At 48.6% G+C, this 22143-nt stretch overlaps 6 protein-coding genes across 6 annotated transcripts; 5 read left to right on the forward strand and 1 right to left on the reverse strand.

Annotated features, from left to right (window-relative positions):
* Positions 1–155: 155 nt before the first annotated feature.
* Positions 156–5696, forward strand: N7517_007507 (serine threonine protein kinase; the record flags this gene model as incomplete). The annotated part of the gene is made up of 2 exons (XM_056725237.1): positions 156–1450; positions 1532–5696. 2 exons carry the CDS (start codon positions 156–158, stop codon positions 5694–5696), a joined length of 5460 nt encoding a protein of 1819 aa, XP_056581487.1.
* A 972-nt stretch (positions 5697–6668) lies between these two features.
* On the forward strand, positions 6669–7589 carry N7517_007508 (uncharacterized protein; the record flags this gene model as incomplete). The annotated part of the gene is made up of 2 exons (XM_056725238.1): positions 6669–6776; positions 6831–7589. 2 exons carry the CDS (start codon positions 6669–6671, stop codon positions 7587–7589), a joined length of 867 nt encoding a protein of 288 aa, XP_056581488.1.
* Positions 7590–8466: 877 nt separating this feature from the next.
* mmm1 (ERMES complex subunit MMM1) lies at positions 8467–10059 on the forward strand (the record flags this gene model as incomplete). Its single annotated transcript, XM_056725239.1, has 3 exons — positions 8467–8482; positions 8535–8565; positions 8619–10059. 3 exons carry the CDS (start codon positions 8467–8469, stop codon positions 10057–10059), a joined length of 1488 nt encoding a protein of 495 aa, XP_056581489.1.
* Positions 10060–10265: 206 nt separating this feature from the next.
* On the reverse strand, positions 10266–10949 carry N7517_007510 (acireductone dioxygenase (Ni2+-requiring); the record flags this gene model as incomplete). Its single annotated transcript, XM_056725240.1, has 3 exons — positions 10266–10397; positions 10455–10826; positions 10920–10949. 3 exons carry the CDS (start codon positions 10947–10949, stop codon positions 10266–10268), a joined length of 534 nt encoding a protein of 177 aa, XP_056581490.1.
* A 269-nt stretch (positions 10950–11218) lies between these two features.
* Positions 11219–13342, forward strand: N7517_007511 (tRNA modification protein MTO1; the record flags this gene model as incomplete). Its single annotated transcript, XM_056725241.1, has 2 exons — positions 11219–11322; positions 11380–13342. 2 exons carry the CDS (start codon positions 11219–11221, stop codon positions 13340–13342), a joined length of 2067 nt encoding a protein of 688 aa, XP_056581491.1.
* Positions 13343–20460: 7118 nt separating this feature from the next.
* On the forward strand, positions 20461–21870 carry N7517_007512 (camp independent regulatory protein; the record flags this gene model as incomplete). The annotated part of the gene is made up of 1 exon (XM_056725242.1): positions 20461–21870. One exon carries the CDS (start codon positions 20461–20463, stop codon positions 21868–21870), a length of 1410 nt encoding a protein of 469 aa, XP_056581492.1.
* Positions 21871–22143: the final 273 nt, after the last annotated feature.

Consider the following 22143-nt stretch of genomic DNA (forward strand, 5'->3'; position numbering starts at 1 on the left):
TCTCAGCCCCCAAGTCAGGCAGAAACTAGCAGACGAATCAGAGTCTAAATCCGCTAACCTCCCTGTTCTCATTCTCATCCTGTCTATAATTTATAGCTGATTTGCACTCCAAGCCTTTTCTTTTTTCTAGGTTGGAGATTTGTATCCTGTCAAAGATGGACCGCTCAGGCCGATTGTTTTCATTCGACACCAGCTCGTTTAGCACTAGGCCACAAGAGATAACCACGACTACCCTACCTAATTTATCGCAGGCTCAGCTAAACTTGGCAAGTGACGATGCCTCGCTAAAACTCCAGCAAGCGGCGCGGGCAGACCCCGATTTTGTAGATGTTTTTTGGGCCTCTGTCCATTACGATATCCCTTTCAGGTCAATAGACAAAATTGGACTCGAGGGCCTGGACGAAGAGCCACAGGTGTTCTCGATAGGAAGTGGATTGACTTCAGAAGTCGTGCAGCATATGTTGGTTGACGAAGATGCTGAACTACAACCTCCGCCGAGTACGACTATTGCACTGAAAATCTTTCGATCCACAAAGATGGATACCCCAAATGATGCCAAGGCAGCTCGGCAGAAGGTTTACCATTCGATACTGAAAGAGATGATGGCTTTCGGCCATTCTGCCCTGTCTAGCCACCCACATATTCTGAAATTATTGTTCATCGGGTGGAATCTGGATCATGCGTATCCGCTTCTCGCTATGGAGCTTGGGGACCACGGCTCCCTAGACTACATTATCCGAGACCTTGGACCCGGCCCAACCACACGACAAAAGCGACACCTCACGATTGATATTGCGCTCGGTCTCCAGGCTATTCATGAGGCCGGATTTACTCATGGAGACCTCAAACCGGACAACATCATCATATTCAGTAGCGAAGATCCTACACGTCAAGTGGTTGCGAAATTGACAGACTTTGGGGGCAGCAACCAAATGCATGGGGAACATGCCGGTACACCAACGCATATCACTCCGCTCTGGTCTGCCCCAGAAGTTCTCGGAAAGCATCCAAAAATTGATTGGCGCTTCGCAGATATTTATTCGTACGGGCTTGTTGTGGCCAGCTTATGGGCTGGACGGGAGAGTAGCGAGATATATGGCCAGAGGGCAAGGGATGAGGATGGTGATTGTGATCAGCCACCAACCTCAACCACATCCTCTAGCTCGAGTGTACTTTCAAGTCTCTCAACTTCTGTATCGTTAGCACCCGAAGAGGAGCAGGAGGGGCTGAGATACTTGAAGAAGTTACCCGAGGACCATCCAGGTAGCCTCATGTCGTTCCTTAGAGAGCGGATTACAAAGGAATCGCTGCCAGCAGATATTGACCCCAGTGAAGTATTCGCAATCATCACACCAACATTAAAACCCGACTGGATGATGCGACCGGATATGGATGGGTTAATGGTGATCATATCGGAATTTTCTAATGCCATAGGCCGTGCAATTGAACTGTAAGTGGTCCGACAACTTTAATTTTCTCCTTCTTTCTGATTATCAGTCGTGTAAGAAAGAAATAGCTGACAACATTCCAGCCTTGCCGATCTCGAGGTTTCAGAGGCAAGCAATACAACGCCTCACTCTTATATTCCTGAGCGGATCTATGAGCCGAAACCCGTGCGCAGCCCATTGATCGACGCATATCCCGGGTCGCCTCTTTTGGTTACCAATCACCAACAAATCATGACCACCCATACACTTCGCGCCCTTGACGAAATCAACGATAGAATAAAGTATAAGCCACAGCCAGAAGACATCCCAGATCACTTTCCTGAAGACCTCACGACGGATCAGTTCCTAGGGATCTTGCTGGCAAAGACTGAGAGCAACCAGTCAGACCTCTACAACGCGATCAAAAGTGATTTGAAAGAGGATATATGGCCTAGAGTACTTGATATTATTAAGAAAGGGTATTTCTTATCCAATCTAGGCATGCGTGGTTTGTTTGCCCTAGATGCGCGCCAGACACCAGATTCCAAGAAACGCGCGCTCGAATATCTTCGAACGTCTGCGCTGTACCAGAATGAAACTGGTATCATGGCTGCAACTTTTGCGTTGTCTACTGGACATGCCCCCCATGAATCGGAGATTCCGATACGATTAAACCTAACCCTACTTGCTCTCTCACACTCATCGCTGGCAATCAGGCGTCTACACTCCACCTGGCCGGATCTCTATGTCATTGTTTCCAAAGTCATCCGAGAAAGGGGTCTAGGTTGCCTTGAAGAAGCGAAGACTATTCATCCCGGTCTATATAACACCCAGCGACTAATTAGAGCTTATTGTGCCCAAGCTGCATCGCCAAGTCCCACTGGATTGACGCCACTCAGTCTTGGAGACGCTTTGGATATCGGAGCTACCGAGGTGATTAGAGAGATACTTGAGCGTCCCGATGATTCTTTTACAGCAGATGAGGAGCAGACCATCTATAGTCTATTCCATAGGCTCAGCAAGGTCCCGGATGCCGAAGCTGCCGCACTTTGTCGGACCGCCTACGAACAGGGAGCGAATCTCGATTGTCTTCTCGAGATGGATATGACTGATTTGCTCGTATTGACAAGTAATCGCACGCCTAACACCCCTTTGTGTGTCGCCCTTGCAAGAGGACAGCCGATCCTCGCTTTCGAGATCTTTTGCCTCCACGTCGAGTTCGATGTGCCTATAAGGAAATTTGCCCTGGCGCTATTTTGGAGTTTTTTAAATCATTTCCCAGAGGTAGGGGAGGCCCTGCTGAGGCTCTTCCAAGATAATCCCGCTATGTGTCTCGATGATGATACTCCACTATCAGGAGGGAACGCGGACTCTATGGTAGATATACTCTCGGCTATTATGGTTACGTCTATGCTTCCGCCAAACAAATCGGCCTCATTCATGTTACATGGAGGCGAACATGAGGCTGCCTATATGAGGACCCAAAGTCTTTTGTTGGATGAGGGTGCCGATCCCGCATTGGGAGCCGCCACCGAAACATCTCTAGGCATTTCCATCGTCGCTGATGATGTAATGTCATTGAACAGATTCATCAAACATATGGAGATGACAGCCCGCAAAGAGGCTCGCAAGAGTGTGAATGATGTTCTTTTGGCTTCCTTGAATGACCCTTGCAACTTGGCTAGCTTTCAATACATGACGCTAGGCGCAGAAGTTGAGAAAGCTTCGGTCGACGTGGTGTATATGTATCGCTGGGAGTATATGTACACTGCCCTGGCTTTGTGTCTAAGGCACGGCTCACTGGCATGCTTCAAGCTCTTGCTTACAAAGGTTCCCAGCCTTGTGAACATAGAGGTGGATCTTATGGGAAGAACCCTGCTACACAGGGCGTGCTCCGGCGTTGAAAAAAAGGTCCACAATGTCAAGAACTATTCCCATGAACATGTCCCAGCTCTCATGGCCCTGATCACTCGGTCCAGCTTTTCGGGGGGTTCCAGTGTGGAGTTTGTTGACTTACTGTTGAAAGCTGGGGCAGATGTCATGGCGACGGATAGCCGGGGTCACACAGCACTGTTCTGGGCATTGCAACAGGCGAACATTCCCGCGGCCGATATGATAGCGTCACATTGCTCACAGGATCAACTCAAACATATGTTGCGACGCGATCCATCCACTGGAGATTCGATCTTCGCGGCTCTGATTAGGTTCGAGTTCGATGGTGACACAATTCTCAACGCCCTAGGTAATCGGCGACAGCCAAGGCTAGTCGAGAGCTTCTTGTGGCTTCAAGGGCGAGAAGCGGTATACTTTCATGGGCCAAGGGATTTGCCGGTCTGGTCCTGGATTTTGAATCACCAGCGGTCTCTACGCACAGGTGAACTGATGGATGCCAACATCATGGAATATCTGATCGATGTGCCTTTATTCTCAGAGAGCCTACGAACAGAGCGATACAAAGGCTTCTCATTGCTGCATTCTGCTGTCTGGCATGGGAATGTGGAGATCGTTCACTTGCTCCTCGCTAGAAACTTTGATCCCAATGTGATTGCAGAAGTTGAGGCTGGACGGGCCGGTTTGATATCGGGAACGCCTCTTGACAGCCTTGCCCACTTTATTGGATCAGGCAGAAATCCAAGCGGAATAGTCAAAGCTAGCGAGTCTGTTGTCAGAAAGTGGGAAGACAAACTGCTGGACATCGCCAACTTGCTCCTAGATCATGGTGGGAGGGGCGAGACGTTTGAAGCAGCTCGACAGCTCGCAAGCTTCGTGAATAATGCTCGAAACAGTAGTGGCACAAGCGAAGAATTGGACAGCTTCCTTGAACTACTCCGGGATATGGAGGTACCAGCTCAGTCTCTCCAACTGGAGAATAAACTAGAAACGTGGCCGAGGCCTCTGCCATCCGATGATCATGCCGATGTTATACCCAACGCCAAAGCAGCCGCCTTGATGTCAATTGATTCATTATATGACGTTAGCCTCAACGAAATTGAAATTATCGCAGAAGCCTTTAGACGTCTAGACCAAAGGCGCCGAGGACAGTTGGGAGAAAAGCAGATTTTGCTTCTTGAATGGCTCCATGCAAATGCTGTCGGAGGTCAACCTCTTGGAGATGCCACTATGAAGACCGCAAATACCAGTGGAGGATTTCAAAAACGGACGATAATAATAGACAACGCCGATAACAACCCACGGAATGGCACAACTAGACTGCATCATGCGGTTCAGCAGGGAAATCTCGGTGCACTAATGGATGCACTTGACTCTACTGGCGATGTCGACGCAGAGGATGCAGAAGGACGCTCCGCGTTAGAATTCGCGGTTCTCCTTGGGGCGACGCGAGAAAGAACGGGGGTAATTGAATTGCTTCTCCAAGCCGGCGCAAACCCGAACAGGAGTCCTGCACAGTCACCCTCACCTCCGATTGCAAAAGTCACCCCAGCTCTACATCTTTGTATCATGTTACGTGATGATCCAGATCTTGTAGAGACCCTAGTCACAGCCGGGGCAGACGTGAATATGCTCGACAGTGAGAGACAGAGTCCGTTGATGCTAGCTGTGACTTTTGGCCGCGTGGTGACGATGGGCTTGCTCCTGCATGCAGGCGCGGACATCACCGAACGAAATACGAAAGGTCAGTCTCTATTACATGTCTTTGTCATTGAAGACCAACCAAGAATCCTGTCGCTTCTGTTGGAATTGCTTTCCAATGAGCAAGTTGAAACGGGCCAGAAACGGATGGTCGACGCTGGAACGGAGAGTACAGGTCTTTCTGGCGAAGAAACTGACGGATACGCTCCTCTTCACTTCGCGGCACGGGATGGGAATATCATGGCTATGATAGTCCTCATCAATGAAGGCAAGGCGGATCCGAATGTGCAGGACAATTGTGGCTGTACCCCACTCCACTACGCTGTGCTCGATGGTACTGCTGATGCGGTGGAGATTTTAATCGATGTCGCTGGCGCAGATGTTGACGCGCGGGCCAGTTTTGAGGCCACGCCTCTGGTGATATGGGTCACGAAGTATTTCGGCAAGGTGGGTGCCGACGTGCGCATACGGGATCTATTGCTCGCAGGAGATGCCGATGTAGGTGTTGTGACAGAATTTCAGTACTTCGTGCGGACCGACGGTGAACCGGGGTGCTGGTATATCTATGTCGGCAAGGGTAAGGGGAGGGATCTGCTACAGGCCCAAACGGTGAGTGGTGCACATGGTGCTCCCTGGGTAGAGTGTGATCCATTGATTGCGTTGGATGGTGTAATATAGGTCAAACTGATCTCAATAAATCGCAAGAGATCTTTCATTTTCTAGCTTCGGGTTTGTTGGATGGTCTCATCTCCCATTCGCTTGCAGACTTACAGACTGGATTGTTTGTTTGACAGCAGGGTATAAAAAGACTGCTCTCTCCTAGATTGAATAACAATTATTCTTATTTCCCTTCCTACCCTTCGCCGATAGCTGTAAGTAGACCCCCGCAAAGCCCACAAAGCCCACAAAGCCCAAAGCCCAACCCACTAATGGGCTAGATTTTGGGCCCAGTCCGTAGGCCCACCAGTGGGCTATAGGAGGGTGGACTACCAGTGCCCTCTGCACCCTTCGGGCTCTCGACGATCGCGAGCGCTTCGCTGCTCTAGCTCAGCCTTTGACTTCTCATAGCCAGTATCACGGTGGGATCTTCTTTGCCCCTGTGCATCGCGAAAATATCCAGGCCCCCGATGGTTTTTGCCAGCGGGTGCTTCAGCAACTGCCAGAAATCGCGCCCCATGTGACTGGGGCTGAACGGACTGCGTTAAAGAAGGTCGTGTCACCTGTGGGCGGCACTGGGTGTATTGCTTTTTTTTTTTTTAATTTAGTCGAGAGCAGGCAGAAAGGAAGCCTCGGACATAGGTGAAGGTATTCAGGGTGTGTCGAGAAGAGTGGTAGATGGTGGTTAGCAACCTTCAAAGGAAGAGGCCTATTAGTCGTAGATAAGCGCACCGTTTTGATAATTACTTTCATATATATTCCATTACAGTAATTTTCAATGATTGAGACTACTAGCCTACTACTTGTATCATTCTCCCAGAAGTACGAAGTAAGGTCAGAGATGATCAGGAGATAGGAGTGCAAGCGATATCCAATATCGAATACTATAAATAAGCTGAAATCCCCCTGGGGGCTGGGATTTCTACCCCACCTCCAACCACATATATAGACCATAAGCCTACGTCTTACCCAACAAGCAAACAGGTCACCAAAATGGAAGAATCCCTCGTCCTCTCCAAGTTTGACAATCTTGTCCAATCTGGCCTCGTCCTATATGATGACAAACAACGAATCATTGAGCACATTGATGGGAACCTCAAAGTACCACTTGCCCAACCATAATCTAAACTAAACCCTACTAACACGATTACTAAGTTCCAATTTGTTCTCACTTCTGCCCTCGCCAAAAAGCCCACCCTAACCACCCCCCAGTTTCGGCCCGAGGTCGACCCCCAAAGACCTGAAAAGCGAGAAGGCAGCGACATCAGCACCACAGGCTTTGAACTCGGCACGCTAGATGGCCACTTTTTGATCGTGAACAAGTTCTGCTTTGCGCGGCCCCACCTCATGCTTCTCACATCTGATGGATACAAACGACAGTATGAAGCGCTTGATGAAACCGATTTTGATGGCATGTGGCGGGTCTTGATCTCGATGGAGAGAGACTACGTTGCATTTTTCAATTGCGGCCAGAATGGCGGATGTAGTCGGCTGCATAAGCATATGCAGCTGATGCCCTTGCCGGCGAATAGTTTTGCGGCCTTTCTAGATTCTTCCGACGAGGCCGAACCCAAGGTTCCGTTTGAGTGGTTCTATCGGCGCTTTGAGGGTGAGGTGACACCCGCGGTGTTATTTGGAGCTTACAGAGACCTGCTGGGGGAGGCTACGAAAGCAGCCGGGGACCATACGGCGAGTGCACCGGCCGGAGCAGTCTGTCCGCATAATATGATTCTTACCAAGAGATGGATGATTGTGCTACCGAGACGACGAGGCGGGATTAATAAGGAGGCTGGGGTGAATTCGTTAGGCATGCTAGGGGTGATCGCCGTGGCTACGACGAGGGAGATTGATAATTGGGTCCGGTTGGGGTTGACAGAGTCCCTGGCAGAGGTGGGAGTGCCCAAGCGGATATAGTTGCCAATGCCTTTGCGCATGGTTATGTGGAGGTTGAGCCAGAATCGGCGATATTTCAGTAGAATTATAGATCACCCACGAATATATGGATGTCACATTGAACTCTAAAGTTTATTGATATAGTGTATTCAGGCCGCTCATTGATACACTCAGTTCGTCCTAGCTCGCAAACCAGGGCGCTCAGAGGATGATCAGTGAGTGGATCAAAATGCTCAAGGGTGTTGTCAAATGTCGATGAAGAGGTAATAGACAACTGTGGATGTATACTAGTATATAGCAGGATGTAAGTGTCATTGAGTGTAGTTACGGAAGAGAGTGACATCTATGGATGCTACACTATATATATGCGGTACCCCTGCCGGAGTATTGGTTTCTCCGGTGCCCGGGACGAATATTCTCAGCGAGGGGATCTCAGGGGTGTGCTCAATTTAACTCTGAGATTACAAAGCCGCAAGATGGGAGTACTAAAACATAAAGGGGAAAACATTTAATCTTAGTTCTAGGGATTATTATTCGGTAAACATGCAATTTATACATGGTATGAGAACGGTCGGCCGCTTATACAGCGTTGTGGTGTGTTTTTTTAGATGTTTTCTCTCCTTTATCGGTTGTATAGCTAGGTAAACGGCAGGAAAGGGGGGGGGAAGCAGAATGTGTAGATGCCTTTTCTATGTATGCATAACCTGGGATTTTATAGATGCTAATCACGCTAGTCCGGAACTGGATAAGGGCAGTTCCTTAAATTTTAGAGGCAGGCGGTCGCAGTTGGCATATCAGCGATAAGATCTGCGGTTCGGCCAAGCCAGATCCGAAAGTTGGAACTCCTTCGCCATCTGGAGATGGCACCGTGAATAAGTATTGTCAACAGCCGCTGACAATGGCGCTCCAACAACGTGAGTGGTGATACCCCGAAGGCTTGGAACTGGTGTGCTGATAATAATGTAGATGAGCCTGCGCCATTCGCGCCTCAATCCTCGTACGCCCTCTACCCGTGGAGTGGACTATAAGAGCTTGCTAACACCCTCTTAGCTTGTCCTTTACCCAAGGGTTTCTTCTCGGCCAGCTCTCAGTAGTACTCCTGATCGGTGCCTTCATCAAGTTTTTCATTTTTGGTGAAGCGCCTCCCCCTCCATCCCGGGGCATGTCAAACCGCACGACACACCGCCGCAACAGCTCCGTCTATAACCCCCCTCAAGATAACCAGAAATCATTACGTGAAAAACCGTCCACGTCGAATGTTCTTCGTCCCGTACCTTCTACCTCTACAAACACCCGCTCCATCCTCCGCAAAACCTACTACAGTGCCATTCCTACCAACCCTACTAGCAAACATGGCCGACAACGCATGCATCACTCGTCGCATCAACCCGAGTCACTGGACTGGTTCAATGTACTCATTGCACAGACAATTGCTCAGTACAGGGAGACGGCCTACTCCCTCAAGGATTCACCTACTTCATCAATCCTCAGTTCCCTAACGGCAGCCATGAACAACCCGGAGAAGAAACCATCCTTCATAGACAAGATAAACGTCACCGATATCTCACTGGGTGAAGAGTTTCCCATTTTCAGCAACTGCCGCATCATCGCCGTTGACGATCCCATGTCGGACGGTGGACGGCTACAGGCGCTACTGGATGTCGACCTCAGCGACGACAACCTTTCCATTGCCGTCGAGACATCTATGGTTCTGAACTACCCCAAACCACGCTCTGCCATCCTGCCAGTAGCGTTATCAGTCTCGGTCGTGAGATTTTCAGGAACACTTTGCATATCCTTGATCCCAGCATCGACCGAGCCCCCAGAACCACTTCAAACGCCTGCCGGGTCACCGGCGCCTCCCACATCAGACCAAGGCTACAACACAGGCAATCGACCCTCTGGTCCTGGGGAGCACACAAGCTCGCAAGATCAGCTCCCACCAAAAAGCAGCCCAAAAAGCAACGTCGCATTCTCCTTCCTCCCAGATTACCGCCTAGACCTCTCCGTGCGCTCACTCATCGGATCCCGCAGCCGACTGCAGGATGTACCGAAGATAGCGCAGCTTGTCGAAGCGCGAGTCCACGCATGGTTCGAGGAGCGCGTCGTCGAGCCTCGAGTGCAAGTAGTCGGACTTCCAGACCTGTGGCCGCGCATGGGCAGAACAGGCGTCCGACCCGGCGAGGATTCGGATGCTGGGTCAACAGCACCGCCGCGCAGCGCGGGGTCTACCGAGGCATCCGGCCCGCCTCTGTTCTCCAACGAGCATCTTCGGGAACCGGAAGGGCTGCGGTTCCGTGGGGGCCTGGATACACGGCTAGGGCTTCGCGCTGGCTCGCGCACGAATAGTTTCAACGTTGATATGGGTGGTTTGCGCAGCTCGAGTATGACAAGGCAAGAGAGTGCCGGTGCTACAAGTGAGCATTTTGATATGCCTGGTGCGATGCCAGCAGGGACGCCGGTGGGAACACCTGGCATACCAGACAACTGATGTAAGTATGAAGTGTCCTTCGACCATTCCTACCCAGGTATTGTTTCGATTGATTTACTGTGGGTTTGCTGTCCCTGTGTACATTTAAAAGCACCATGCAACGAAAGTGATATAAGACAATCTCAAGAAATTCCGATTTCCATCATTCAGTAGTATATGTGCAAAGAATTCAGTCATAACGCATCTCAATATCAAAATGATCCATCCTAGACAGACGCAGTAGGACTGACAACATTCTCCAGATAAGTCTTCCGGTGCGGGTTAACATCAACATCAGCACCACGGTTGAGCGGCGTCCACTTAGGCTCGTCTTGGAATAGACGCATGGCCTTAACGTACTGCAAACAAAGTCAGTCCCATAATCCACCGCAAAAAATCCAAAAAAAAAAACATACGTTCTGCTCATTGGTAGTAAACCGATGATAAATTCCCGCAGGAAGAATAATCATATCCTCCTTAACAAGACAGATACGAATCCATTCGTCCTCTTGTCCACGAACATCAAAGTATCCCTCCCCGTCGAGAATATACCGAATCTCCTCGTCCTCATGCAAATGCTCCGAGAAGAACGACTTAACCTTCTCCTCATACACGGCGCCCATCGTCGCAGGCGACACGCAGACCTCGTCACGGTTACGGTATCCACGCTCCGCCGCGATGGTGTCCACAGCCTCAATTGTCGGGCAGTGCTTGTATAGCACACCTAGTGAAGCGAGCTTCTCTTCTGACACGGCGCGGCCGGAGTCATGGGGCTCGCGCTGGTCGCCCTGTAAACAAATGACATCAGCGTTTGTTTAGTCTAAGGTGGGCTGTGTCTGGAATGCTTTGAAAGTCGGTACGGCCAATTGGTGTGTGTTTACCTCGGTGTTGTCGTACCAGTATGCCTTCATTTTGGGGAATTTGCTGATTGAGCTGGTGGAGTTACAGATGTAGAGAGGGGGTCAGTCGTAGAAAAAAGGTACTCAGCTTGTACAACCTTAACATCAGCAGCCCCGCAATTGGTCGATGGCGCAAGCGATTATGTCAGGGTGTGACCGCCCTCGGGGTTAACGGTTATAAGTGAAATCACGTGATAAAATACAATTTTCCTTATCGATTGGATTTGATCTTCAAGCTTGTACCTGTCTATATTTGGTTAATATTTGCATTACACTCCGCTATGGCTTTTCGAGCACGGTCGGTGGCTCTGATGCGTCAGAGCCGCGGGCTCCGCTCATTTATGGGTCGGAGTCGTGGTTTTGCGACTGTTACAGACAATACACGGTTCGTGACTATCCCCTTTGTTAGTATGGAGAGTGATGCTAATTGATTCGTTGATAGACCATACGACGTTGTTGTTATTGGCGGAGGCCATGCTGGATCTGAGGCATGCGCCGCTGCTGCTCGTTCTGGCGCGCGCACTGCGTTGGTCACGCCCTCGTTGGAGAATATCGGTGTTTGTTCGTGCAATCCCAGTTTCGGTGGCATTGGCAAAGGAACGATGATTCGTGAGGTGGATGCGATGGACGGCGTTGCGGGTCGAATCATCGATAAGGCTGGTGTCATGTTTCGAGTCTTGAACCGCTCCAAAGGGCCGGCTGTTTGGGGACCGCGTGCGCAAATCGATCGCGATCTCTACAAGCGGTATATGTCCGAGGAGCTGGCTGGCACGGAGAACTTGAGCATTGTGGAGGGCAAGGTGGCTGATATTGTACTCTCTACGGAAGGCATTGAGAACACACCTGGTGCACAAGGCAAGATTGTTGGCGTGCGGCTGGAATCCGGGGAGATCATTCCTACTGGTCGTGTGGTTATCACCACGGGCACTTTCCTGGGTGGTGAGATTCATATTGGAATGGATGTATTCCCCTCGGGACGCATGGGCGAGGCCCCTACATACGGTCTCAGTAAGTCCCTCCGAGAAGCTGGCTTCCAACTGGGACGATTGAAGACCGGTACACCACCTCGATTGGATAGGAAGACTATTGATTTTAGCACTCTCGAAGTGCAAAAGGGCGACTCGCCGCCTCATCCTTTTTCCTATCTCAACAAAACTGTCGCAGTGGGCGATGAAGGCCAGCTTAACTGCTGGATGACCCATACAAACGAAGCTGCCCATGAAATCATCCGCGCCAATCTGGACAAATCCATCCACATCCGTGAGACTGTGCGTGGGCCACGATACTGTCCCTCTCTAGAGTCAAAGATCATCCGATTCAAGGACAAGACTCAGCACCAGATCTGGCTCGAGCCAGAAGGCTTCGCACCAAACGACGTCATCTACCCCAATGGCATATCAATGACCGTGCCCGCAGACGCCCAATACGCCATGTTGCGAGTAATCCGCGGTCTCGAGAACGTAACCATGCTGCAGCCCGGCTACGGCGTTGAATACGACTACATAGACCCGCGCAACCTGCGACCAACCCTAGAGACAAAGCTGATCAGCGGTCTCTACCTTGCCGGCCAAATCAACGGCACAACAGGCTACGAAGAAGCAACTGGCCAAGGCATCATCGCAGGCACAAACGCCGGCCTCGAGTCGCAGAACCGACCACCCATGACCCTGAGCCGGTCAGACGGCTTCATCGGAATTATGATCGACGACCTCATCACCAAGGGCGTCTCAGAGCCCTACCGCATGTTCACAACACGAAGCGAGTACCGCATCTCCACCCGTTCCGACAACGCCGACCTGCGTCTCACTCGCATGGCCCGCAATGCTGGCGTCGTCTCCGACAAGCGTTGGAGCCACTTCTCCGATACCGAAGCCCAGATCCTAGAGCTACAGACTCTCCTTGGGAACACAAAGCTCTCGTCGTCTGCCTGGTCTCGCAAGGGCTTCAAAGTGCGCTCTGATACCTCGATCCGCTCAGCGCTCGATATCTTGTGTCTGGACGGTGCCGACATCAACGCCCTAATTCCTATCATCGAGTCTCCTACAGGGACCACATATAACCTATCCTCGTTTGCGCCGGATATCCTCACCCGCGTCGCCATCGAAGGCCGTTATGCGCCGTACTTGAAGCGACAGGAGAAGATGGCTGAGCGGTTCCAGCAGGATGAGAACTTGCTGCTGCCGGCGGATTTGGACTACAATATGGTTCACGGCATCAGCAATGAGGAACGACAGGTCCTTCAGCGTGTGCGGCCTGTCAGTGTTGGCATGGCGAAGCGTATTGAGGGCGTGACGCCTGTTGGTGCTTTGCGGTTGCTTATGCATGTGCGGAAGGGTACTGGGTTTTCTAAGGAGATCGATGGAGAAGACCCTGCCGTTGCTGACCTACTCCGTTCGGCACCTTGATTCTTGAATATCTGGGCATGACTAGACTCTCTTTTCTTTGATATATTGGCATAGCGGGAGCGACTCGGCGCTGGATGTGCTTTGACTGTACAATATCGACATGTATACTATTTGATCTCCAATTTGCATATTTGCATATTTACAAATATATCCAGACATATGGAAAATATCCAAATGATCCTCCATTATCATGTTCTCAAAGCCACCCTAAAGTACCAAAGTACTATTTGTCCAGATAGGGAAAATGGTATTAAACAACCTCACAGCTAAACCATAAGCATAAACCAACTACCTAAAAACAAGCATCCTAAACCCATACTCCTAAAAAAACCACGCGAGAAAAAGCAAAACCAAAAAGGATAATCACAGCCATGTTCCCTCGAGGCCCAGGCGCAATCAAACTCCTAGAAAACAAGCAAGGGGGGGGAACTCAAGACGTCTAAGACCAAATTGGGGACCTAGAACAAATGAAACAGCGATCCTTCCCTCTATAACAACATTGGTGTTTGAAAAGAAAAGGCCTCGGTGCCTTAGCCCGCAAAACCAGCGCACACACCCCCCACCATCTGGTGATTGCAGCGCGTATCCGCACCGTCTTTCCCCCATTCAAATGTGACGAAAGGCAACCGGATTGGGCCTCGTACATGACAACCTCTGCAGGCCCATCCAATCCACGCCAGGAAGCTTGTGCACTGTTTTATTTTGAAAAAGAAAAAGTTGGCGTGCATAAGCCGTTGGTATCGATCTGATCTCGCCCTTTCATCCAAAACGGTTTGAATCGCTTGCTGGCCGCTTTCAATTGGTCTTCCGCTCCGGGGCTGTGATGTATATGAGATCACAAATCACATCTCCGCTAGACCCGGGGAGGAACGGGGCGTTGTGATGGTTAGCTGAGAAGGTAAATGGTGGATCGACGAGAGCGTTCGGATCTATCGAATTGATGCATCCTGGCTTGTTCTTTCGTAAGCGCTGTACATCATTCTCTCTCTTTTTTTTTTTGTACCTCGGGACATGTATGTTGTATTGAGGGGGGTCGGTGTTTATCGGGTAGGCGGCTGGAGGGCGGTGGTAAGGGGGAATGCTTCCTTGCTTCTTAGCGCGCTTCTTTGCGTAGTAGATCGAGCCCATGCAGGTTTGGGTTTGGGCTGCTATAATGTATACTAGTACAGTTCTTACAGCAAAACGCATAGGTACCATGCAGTTGGTACATGTTAGATTCCTCTGGTCTGCATGAGGCAAAAGTGATGGAGTATGTAATTCGCGGATGGTTACTGGCATGATCGTTGGAGACGTCTTGGCAGCTGAGAAAGTATTCTCCTGCATGGTGAAGAATGCACATGGCGGGTCGGTGGAAGATGTCAGTATTTGCCTTCTAGAATGCTGGGTACTATCTTGCGAACTGGAACGGGGAACACGCTCCAGCTGGGCTGTAGTGGCAAAGATCCATGTATGTGCATAATATCCGCGTTCTCCGCATATCGGGTAATCTGTAAATATTCAGTACAACATAGTACTCGGCGCTAGGGCGTTGATGTATATATTGTATGCCGCAGTGCCTAGGTGGGTAGTATACCGAAGCCCTACGTACATCGCATACAACAAACGATGTAGTTCGCCTCCCTTTTTTGAGTCAATCTCGGGGAACAGAACCATTTAGTGGAGCCCGAGGTCAAGATCTACGGCATACGGAATACTACATTATGCATTCTTTGTTCTGTCCTGCATTAGACGGTTAGGTCCTCCAAGCCGACCTACCTAGAATCAATCACCAAAGAGGACATGAATCGACGGAGTCCGTCATTTATCAATAGCCTCAATAGCGTCTTGCGGATCTTGGAAATCTCACGTTTGGGATTTTATCCGATATCATAGATCGGAATGCTTTTACGCGTCCCACGAGGTTGAGGATGTCCACTATGACGATGCCTTGTGATATTGGCGACGTGCCTCGAATTCCCGAAGGGCATTTTATATGACTAAAGTCTTGTAGTTTTGTAAGCTTGGTGGCGCTGGTATTGGTGTCCAATGGCCGTAGTTGGTAATTTAGTTCGTAGTTTGATATACAACATCCCAGGCCATACAAGACAGACTATAGTGAGATACAATATCGAAACTCATGTTGTTCAAGCATATTACACGACTCTGCCGGTGGTCTTTTCTAGGGTATTTGAGATTTAACTTTCTACTTGGAAGTCTCAAGCTCTTTTTTATACTAAAGTCATTACTTTAGTTTTGATAGTGGGTCATTCGGCAGTTTGATGCATCTTGATCAGATCGTGAAGTATGAACTCCATAACTATAGTTTAGTATAAGGGTTATATGTACTCCATACTGTCTGATGTCTAATACTTAAAACTTTAACTTAGAGGGCATCTGGCTAGCTCGGCATCCTTTTGCCATCAGCTGCCGGTTGTGGAGCCTCGCTCTTTCTCAATGGGGAAATAAGAAAGCAAATTGGATGAGGGAGATTGTTTTCTCTTTACACTTGTAGGTTTCTTGGAACTATTATGATCCATATTATAACATATGGTGTACAATTTGGTCTTGGTAAGGAATATATTGATGTCGTTATGTATGAGGTAGACTCGGAAGAGAAGGCAAATATCCATACAGTTATACTAAGAATGTCTTGTTTCATATTCTAACCAGAAGCGCGGAAGTAACAGAACAAAGAATTCAAATTGTAATAACTACATGATTTCAATGGTTTCTATTATCACGGTACTCCAATACTAAATCCCTAAAGCCCTAGACTCGGGAGGTGCATGTGAGTCACCGTATTTTATAATACCTACGATGTATGAATCTTTCCATGTACAATTCTAGAATACCGTTTTCAAACAAGTCGCACAAAATCAGACACGAGCCGTAGCGCTGGGACTTTCAGTGATCCCTGCCGTCCTTCTGACCACATGGGCGTGTGGGATTAGTGTGTGACACGCCTTAAATATTACTGGAAATTACAGGATGAATTCGTTCATTTCCACCCGATCGGCTGGTTTGACACGAGGATCACGGGATATCCTCGATATACGAGGTGGATGCCCAGTAGAGAACTATACCTTCTTCCTATGTGAGTTATTCGCCTCTTTCCTCCTGATACGGACCTTGAAAACTAGTCCATTGTTCAATGCACAAGCGCGATCGGGCAGAGCGCACCCACTAATCATCCCCCGAAACGGAATAAATAGACGATCATGATGGATCATGATTCCACTCTCTCTGAGGCTGACAACATTGTTTCCACTCTCCACATGTTATAGGCACACGTCATCTGATATTATCTTCAAACCACATAACATAATAAGCATGATTTGCCCTGACATGATTATTGACCACATCAACTGTTGTACGAATACACCACCCAGGTCTAGACTGAACCAATAAGACGCCGACTTCCAATCTTATAATGTTGGTGGGAATCTGACAGTAAAAGCAATATTCAAGCAGCCAATAGACAATCGGTAATCAGAGTCAGGGGCAGACGCCGGGGTTATTCCGTTGGAGAGAGCCAGGCCCTAAAAACAGTCTTCGGGGTTGTGGACGGATTAGGGAGGTAGTACCATTGCGCTCGTCCTTTCCCCATGATCTCTGTGCAAGGCTGTATGTAGGGACTTGTGCTTGTGGCACGGTGCATAGTGGTACTGAGTATTTGGTGCATGTGTAGACGCACATGCAACGCACATCTCGCTTCATTGTACGTTTTCTGGTCTACAGTCTAGAAGAAATAGAATTTGTGAAGGATGTTTCAGATAAGAGTATCAACGTTATATGTTTAATATCTTCTATGGAGTAGTAGATAGTTAATATAGAGTAAATATCTGTAGTTTCGCCGAGCCGCCGAAGTTGAAGCTACAATCCCCCGAGACCATAAGCCGGTGGTCCAAACCGGATCTTCGTCGACGCCAAGTTTCCTAATGATGATCGCCCCTTAGTGCACAACCCTTGAAAGTTGCGGGATTTCTTAGTCTGATCCAAAGGAAGCATAGTACGAACGCCACCGGAACTAGTATGATGAGTTATTTCTGTTTTCTTTTTTTTCTTCTTCAAGGTGCGTGCATTTGCCTATTATTACCTGTGCATCCCTTGTGCTTCCTATATATGCTATGCCTCTTTTTCAATATCGGCGCCGAACCCTAGTAAAATTTTTTTAAAAAAAAAAATCCATTTTCTTCACGGTGAAACTTTACTTGACAGTTGCTTATTCAACCGTTCAAGCGTCTAACAAATTCCCCACTTGAAGGTTAATACATAAACAATATGGATCAGAATCCTTCTCTGGTATGGGTTGAATAATGTAAGAGATCGACGGGAAAAGTAAGGATCTAGGTAAACTTCGATCTCTAATTCCCAAGCCACATGTAAAAAAAAAAAGTATCTCGGAGGTTATGATATGATTTGTTCAGACATTTGTGGGGTAATTAGATTTCCCGTATTCCCATATATTGGGTACCTTTGTTAGCCTATCCGCCAACGCTAACTATCTTTCAAACTCGTAATCGGAGTCGAGTCGTGGACTCCCCGCGCTTAGATCCTTTGTGATGGGCTGTGCAGAAGACCTAGGTAATATCCAGAACTTTTAAATATGTTAAAATCGAATTTAGTTCGGTGTGCTCCCGATTTTCTGGTTCTCGGACTTCGGCGATTATACTATTCTTGATACCTCACATTTACTTACGTACTTAGTTACGTTATTTTATTTTATTTTTATAGTTAAATTCTTATATCGCGTCTGTTATAGTAAATTTGTTAGATACCTGACATCTGTCATTCGCGCCAATTAAGTTTCAACAAGCGTGCGTCAACCAGTCCTCTGGGACTAGGATCGTGACTTTAAATACGGAGCACTGTCCTCCGATTATCTAACCCAATTCTATAATTCTAGTGTACTACCTAGGTACCTACATCGTGAAATAATCTCAAAATTTGCTCAATCTCCCTCTCTAACCAAACCGCCGATCCCCAAATCCTTAGCTCTTTTAGCTCCATGGCTGGGGTGCATAGCCAGGCATGTCAATGGCTTGGCTGAGACTAGATGGTCTATGAGAACTTGAGAGCGTGGCAGTGCAGTGTGGCCTGGATCTGCTGAGGATCTCCCGCGAAAGTTTTAGACCATCCAATCGAACCCCAGTCATGGTTTCTCAATAGTATAGCTGGTTAGTGACTGGTGGTTTGGTTAGGTACGGGACCCTCTTCCCCTCCTAAGAGAAAGCCAGAAAGTAAAGTGAAGTTACCGAAAACTCTCTACCCCCGGAACCCTAACCTTCTTTTGTTTTCTTATCTGAAGACGCGTGTCCCGGTTCTACATATCCGTTCATGCTGATTGGGATGCTTAGGGTTATGATTGTTTTATACTCGTTACACATTGTGCATCATATGTAGATTGTATACTGAATTGATAGGGTCAAGGCGGAGATCTACCTGGAACCGCGCTCAGTCCTCTTAGGGATTCTCTTTAGGGGGAATTCCACAGACCGTCAAAATGGGAGACCAGTCATGAAGCAGCAAAATCCCAAGTATAACAGTCACCGATACCCGGACCCGGAGAAAAGAAAGAAAAAAAAAAAAAAAAGCCCCCCAAAAAAGAATATAATAATCATTACAAGTCTGGAATTTGACCCGCGTCTGACTGGCTCCAGACCGTGGAGGATCTCATCCTTGACTACCGTTGGATGATCATGACCCATCCGGAGTTCGAGGTGGAGGTCATTTTTTTTCAATAGCTCGGTGTGCACTGTCCATCGAGAGATTACTCCGTACCTCCCGTAAGATGATATGACGCCCTTCGGAGGATTGGTATCCTCTGTTCCTAAGGTTAAACTGTCTCAGTCGATCCTTTCTCTTATGGGGCGTCAGATGGGAAAAGTGGGGGTAAAGTAGGCGAAAGAACGAATGATATGTGTACGCTGTGACTACTGGGGCTATTGGAGCTATTGGTCACAGCCCCGGGAGTCTTCCATGACTTCTTTGTGATCTTGGTCCTCTCTTTTTTTCCAAATAGGGCAGGTGAGTGCTGAGTCAGAAAGGTAGATTTTGGTATCTTGTCCGTCATTCAATGTGAGGATCTACTTGTGGCTACCTTGAATTTTTGGTTATAAGATGTCACGGAGACCCTCCGATCCAAATCCACGGCTCCACCAGGATCACCCATGGCACGGGGAGTGATTATATCTTGACCTGCTCTATTCTTTCTTCTTCTTCTTTGAATATAGTTTGAATATATATAAAATAGTTTGTATCTATTATTGTCTATTGAAAAGACTGTATTATATCCCTGAAGAAACTCTTCAATAAAAGTGAAACTGTACCTGCTTCTTGCGGAGGGTTTGGTGAAATCATGACTTTGATGTTTCATTCTCCGTATTTCTCCGCTCCCCCGAATTCCACCGTTCTTTTTTATTATTTTATTATCCATTTATTTTCCATTTTCTGGATCGAACTATACCAGATACAGAAAATGGCAAATAAATCGAAAAATAAAAAATAAATCGAAATAAAAATAATATCAAAAAATAATTAAAATGCCCCCCAAAAAAACATAATATCGCATGTCATATCTGTCATCGATACACTCCAGGCCTCAGCGTTCTCTTCCCTCCGAGTTTTCAACATTAAACCCATTAGACTCCCGGGTGACCATACCATACTTCATAAAATAAAATAAAAGAAGGTAAAATAGAATAAAAGAATAAAGGTAATCAAAAAAAAAAAAGAAAAATCATCTATATGTGGAGATATCACTCAGACCTCCTTTAGTACTTCCCCCCCCCTCTCTCTCTCTCTTTTACTTTAACTAGCCAGGGTCCCCAATTTAGGTACATAGTTATTCCTTTCCTTTTTCCTTTTCAGTGGATCAAAAAAAAAGAAAGCTTGGGAATTGCCGCAACTCAAACCGTGGAACGGGTTTCTAGTAGATCCCCATCTTTTTTCGCCCAAGTGCAACCTTGAGACTTGAGAAGGCCCGTGCTGGCCGATCCCTGGGAATTCTCCAACTGAGGGGTCCCAACTCAAAACCTCCTCCTTCTCCATACCCTGGTCGATCTAGCTTAATTCTTTTTTTGAATATATCTGCAAAAAGCCCGGGGGGTTGGGATATCTTCATTTCACATTCTAACATCATGGTGAACGGGACCGCCGCCGTGTTGGAACCCACATTCACCGGGTATGTCGCAACTACTCAAGATGCCTTGGTACTCTTCGAAGCATGTTTGACTGGTGTCTTGCATCACGTTCCACGCCGTCCTCACGATCGAGAACGGAGTCATCTCGTGCGCAGTGGTAGTGTCTTCATCTATGAGGAGAATGCCTCGGGTATCAAACGATGGACCGACGGTGTCACCTGGAGTCCGAGTCGCATTCTGGGGAATTTCCTCGTTTACCGTGAGCTAGACAAGCCATTTCCTCCTGGGGAGAAGAAGCGCGCCATGAAGAAAGCTACTCGACGACCAGTGCCAGCCGGCCGGCCAGGCGAACCTTATCCGCGGCACGATAGCAGTCAGGGCTATTCTCCGACATCTCCCAACTCAGCCCCCTTCACAGACCGTTCGTCCCAACAATCGGAGCTCGAACGGGCATTGGTTGGGTCCCTGGTTGATTCCTACGGCTTCAAGGACTCGGGATTAGTCAAGAAGACGATGAGCGTGACGGTCTTGGGCGTGACCCACCATTTGGTCTCGTACTATAGTGTGGAGGACGTGATGCGCGGGATCCTTAACCCACCCTCGATGTCGGACGCGCTACGCTTTATTCGACCACGCACCGAACTCACCCAGAAACAGAGCTTCCGTTCTCCGATCGACGAGCTCGAGGCCAACGCCGTGGAAAACCAAGAGCCCTCCCACGCCGCTCTATACGGATATCGCCCGCAGATGATGGCTCCACCCACTTACCCTATGCCAAACCCTTCCAACGACTTCTATATGCACCCCAGCTCGTATGCTGCCTCACATCCCCCACAGCAAGGCCCGATCCAGGGATACACGATGGCCGCGCCGATGGCCCAAGCTGCGCCAAATCAATACCTGCCAAACCCGGGGCAATCCATTCCCCCAAAGCAGGAAGACTACCACTCATTCCGCGCAGGGCCCTACGGCGGCAGCATGGACTCGATGAGCGGGCACAGCATGGCCTCGATCCCTGGCGGCCTCAATACGGGACTCCCCAGTTCGATCAGCGAGCGCAACAGATCCACCTCGGAACACAGCCCTTCCGCATACCGCAACTCTTCCATCTCTTCGCGTAGTCAAGCAACAGACGCTACTTCACCCATGGATCCATCCACCCCAGCCACCTACTCCCGCGGCAGCTTCAGCATGTCCGGCCAGCTGGATAACCACCCATCACTCGACCGCAATATGCCCGGTCTCGATCCTAGCGTGCCTCGTCGCGAATCAAACCCTATTCATCCGGCCTACTATACGGATCGCTCCCAGTACTATGTACCCGCGTCTTACGCTGCCACGCAACCCATGTCGACATGGACCACTACGGCAGCGACGCAACCGCAAATGGCACAACCACAAATCTAATCTATTGATACCTTTCCGTGTGTTTGGTTGCTTATGGCCATGGGAGCGTGGGAGTCAGGGCGGAATTTTGTTTATTCTTTTTATTTGTTTATCAAGTTGCTTTTTGCTTTTACCTGGAGATAGACCCCCTACGCTTTCTGTTCTGTTATTTCTGGGAGGAAAACGCCGTTTTATTGCTACAATATGTACCTGACAGCGGCTGTACTCGTCTCTTGTCTCTTGTCTATATGGTTATGGTCACTTTGCTCTATCGGTCTGTTACGGAGGCTCTTT

This window comes from Penicillium concentricum, assembly GCF_028827145.1.
Source record: "Penicillium concentricum strain IBT 3081 chromosome Unknown utg000002l_segment0_segment0, whole genome shotgun sequence".
NCBI lineage: Eukaryota > Fungi > Ascomycota > Eurotiomycetes > Eurotiales > Aspergillaceae > Penicillium > Penicillium concentricum.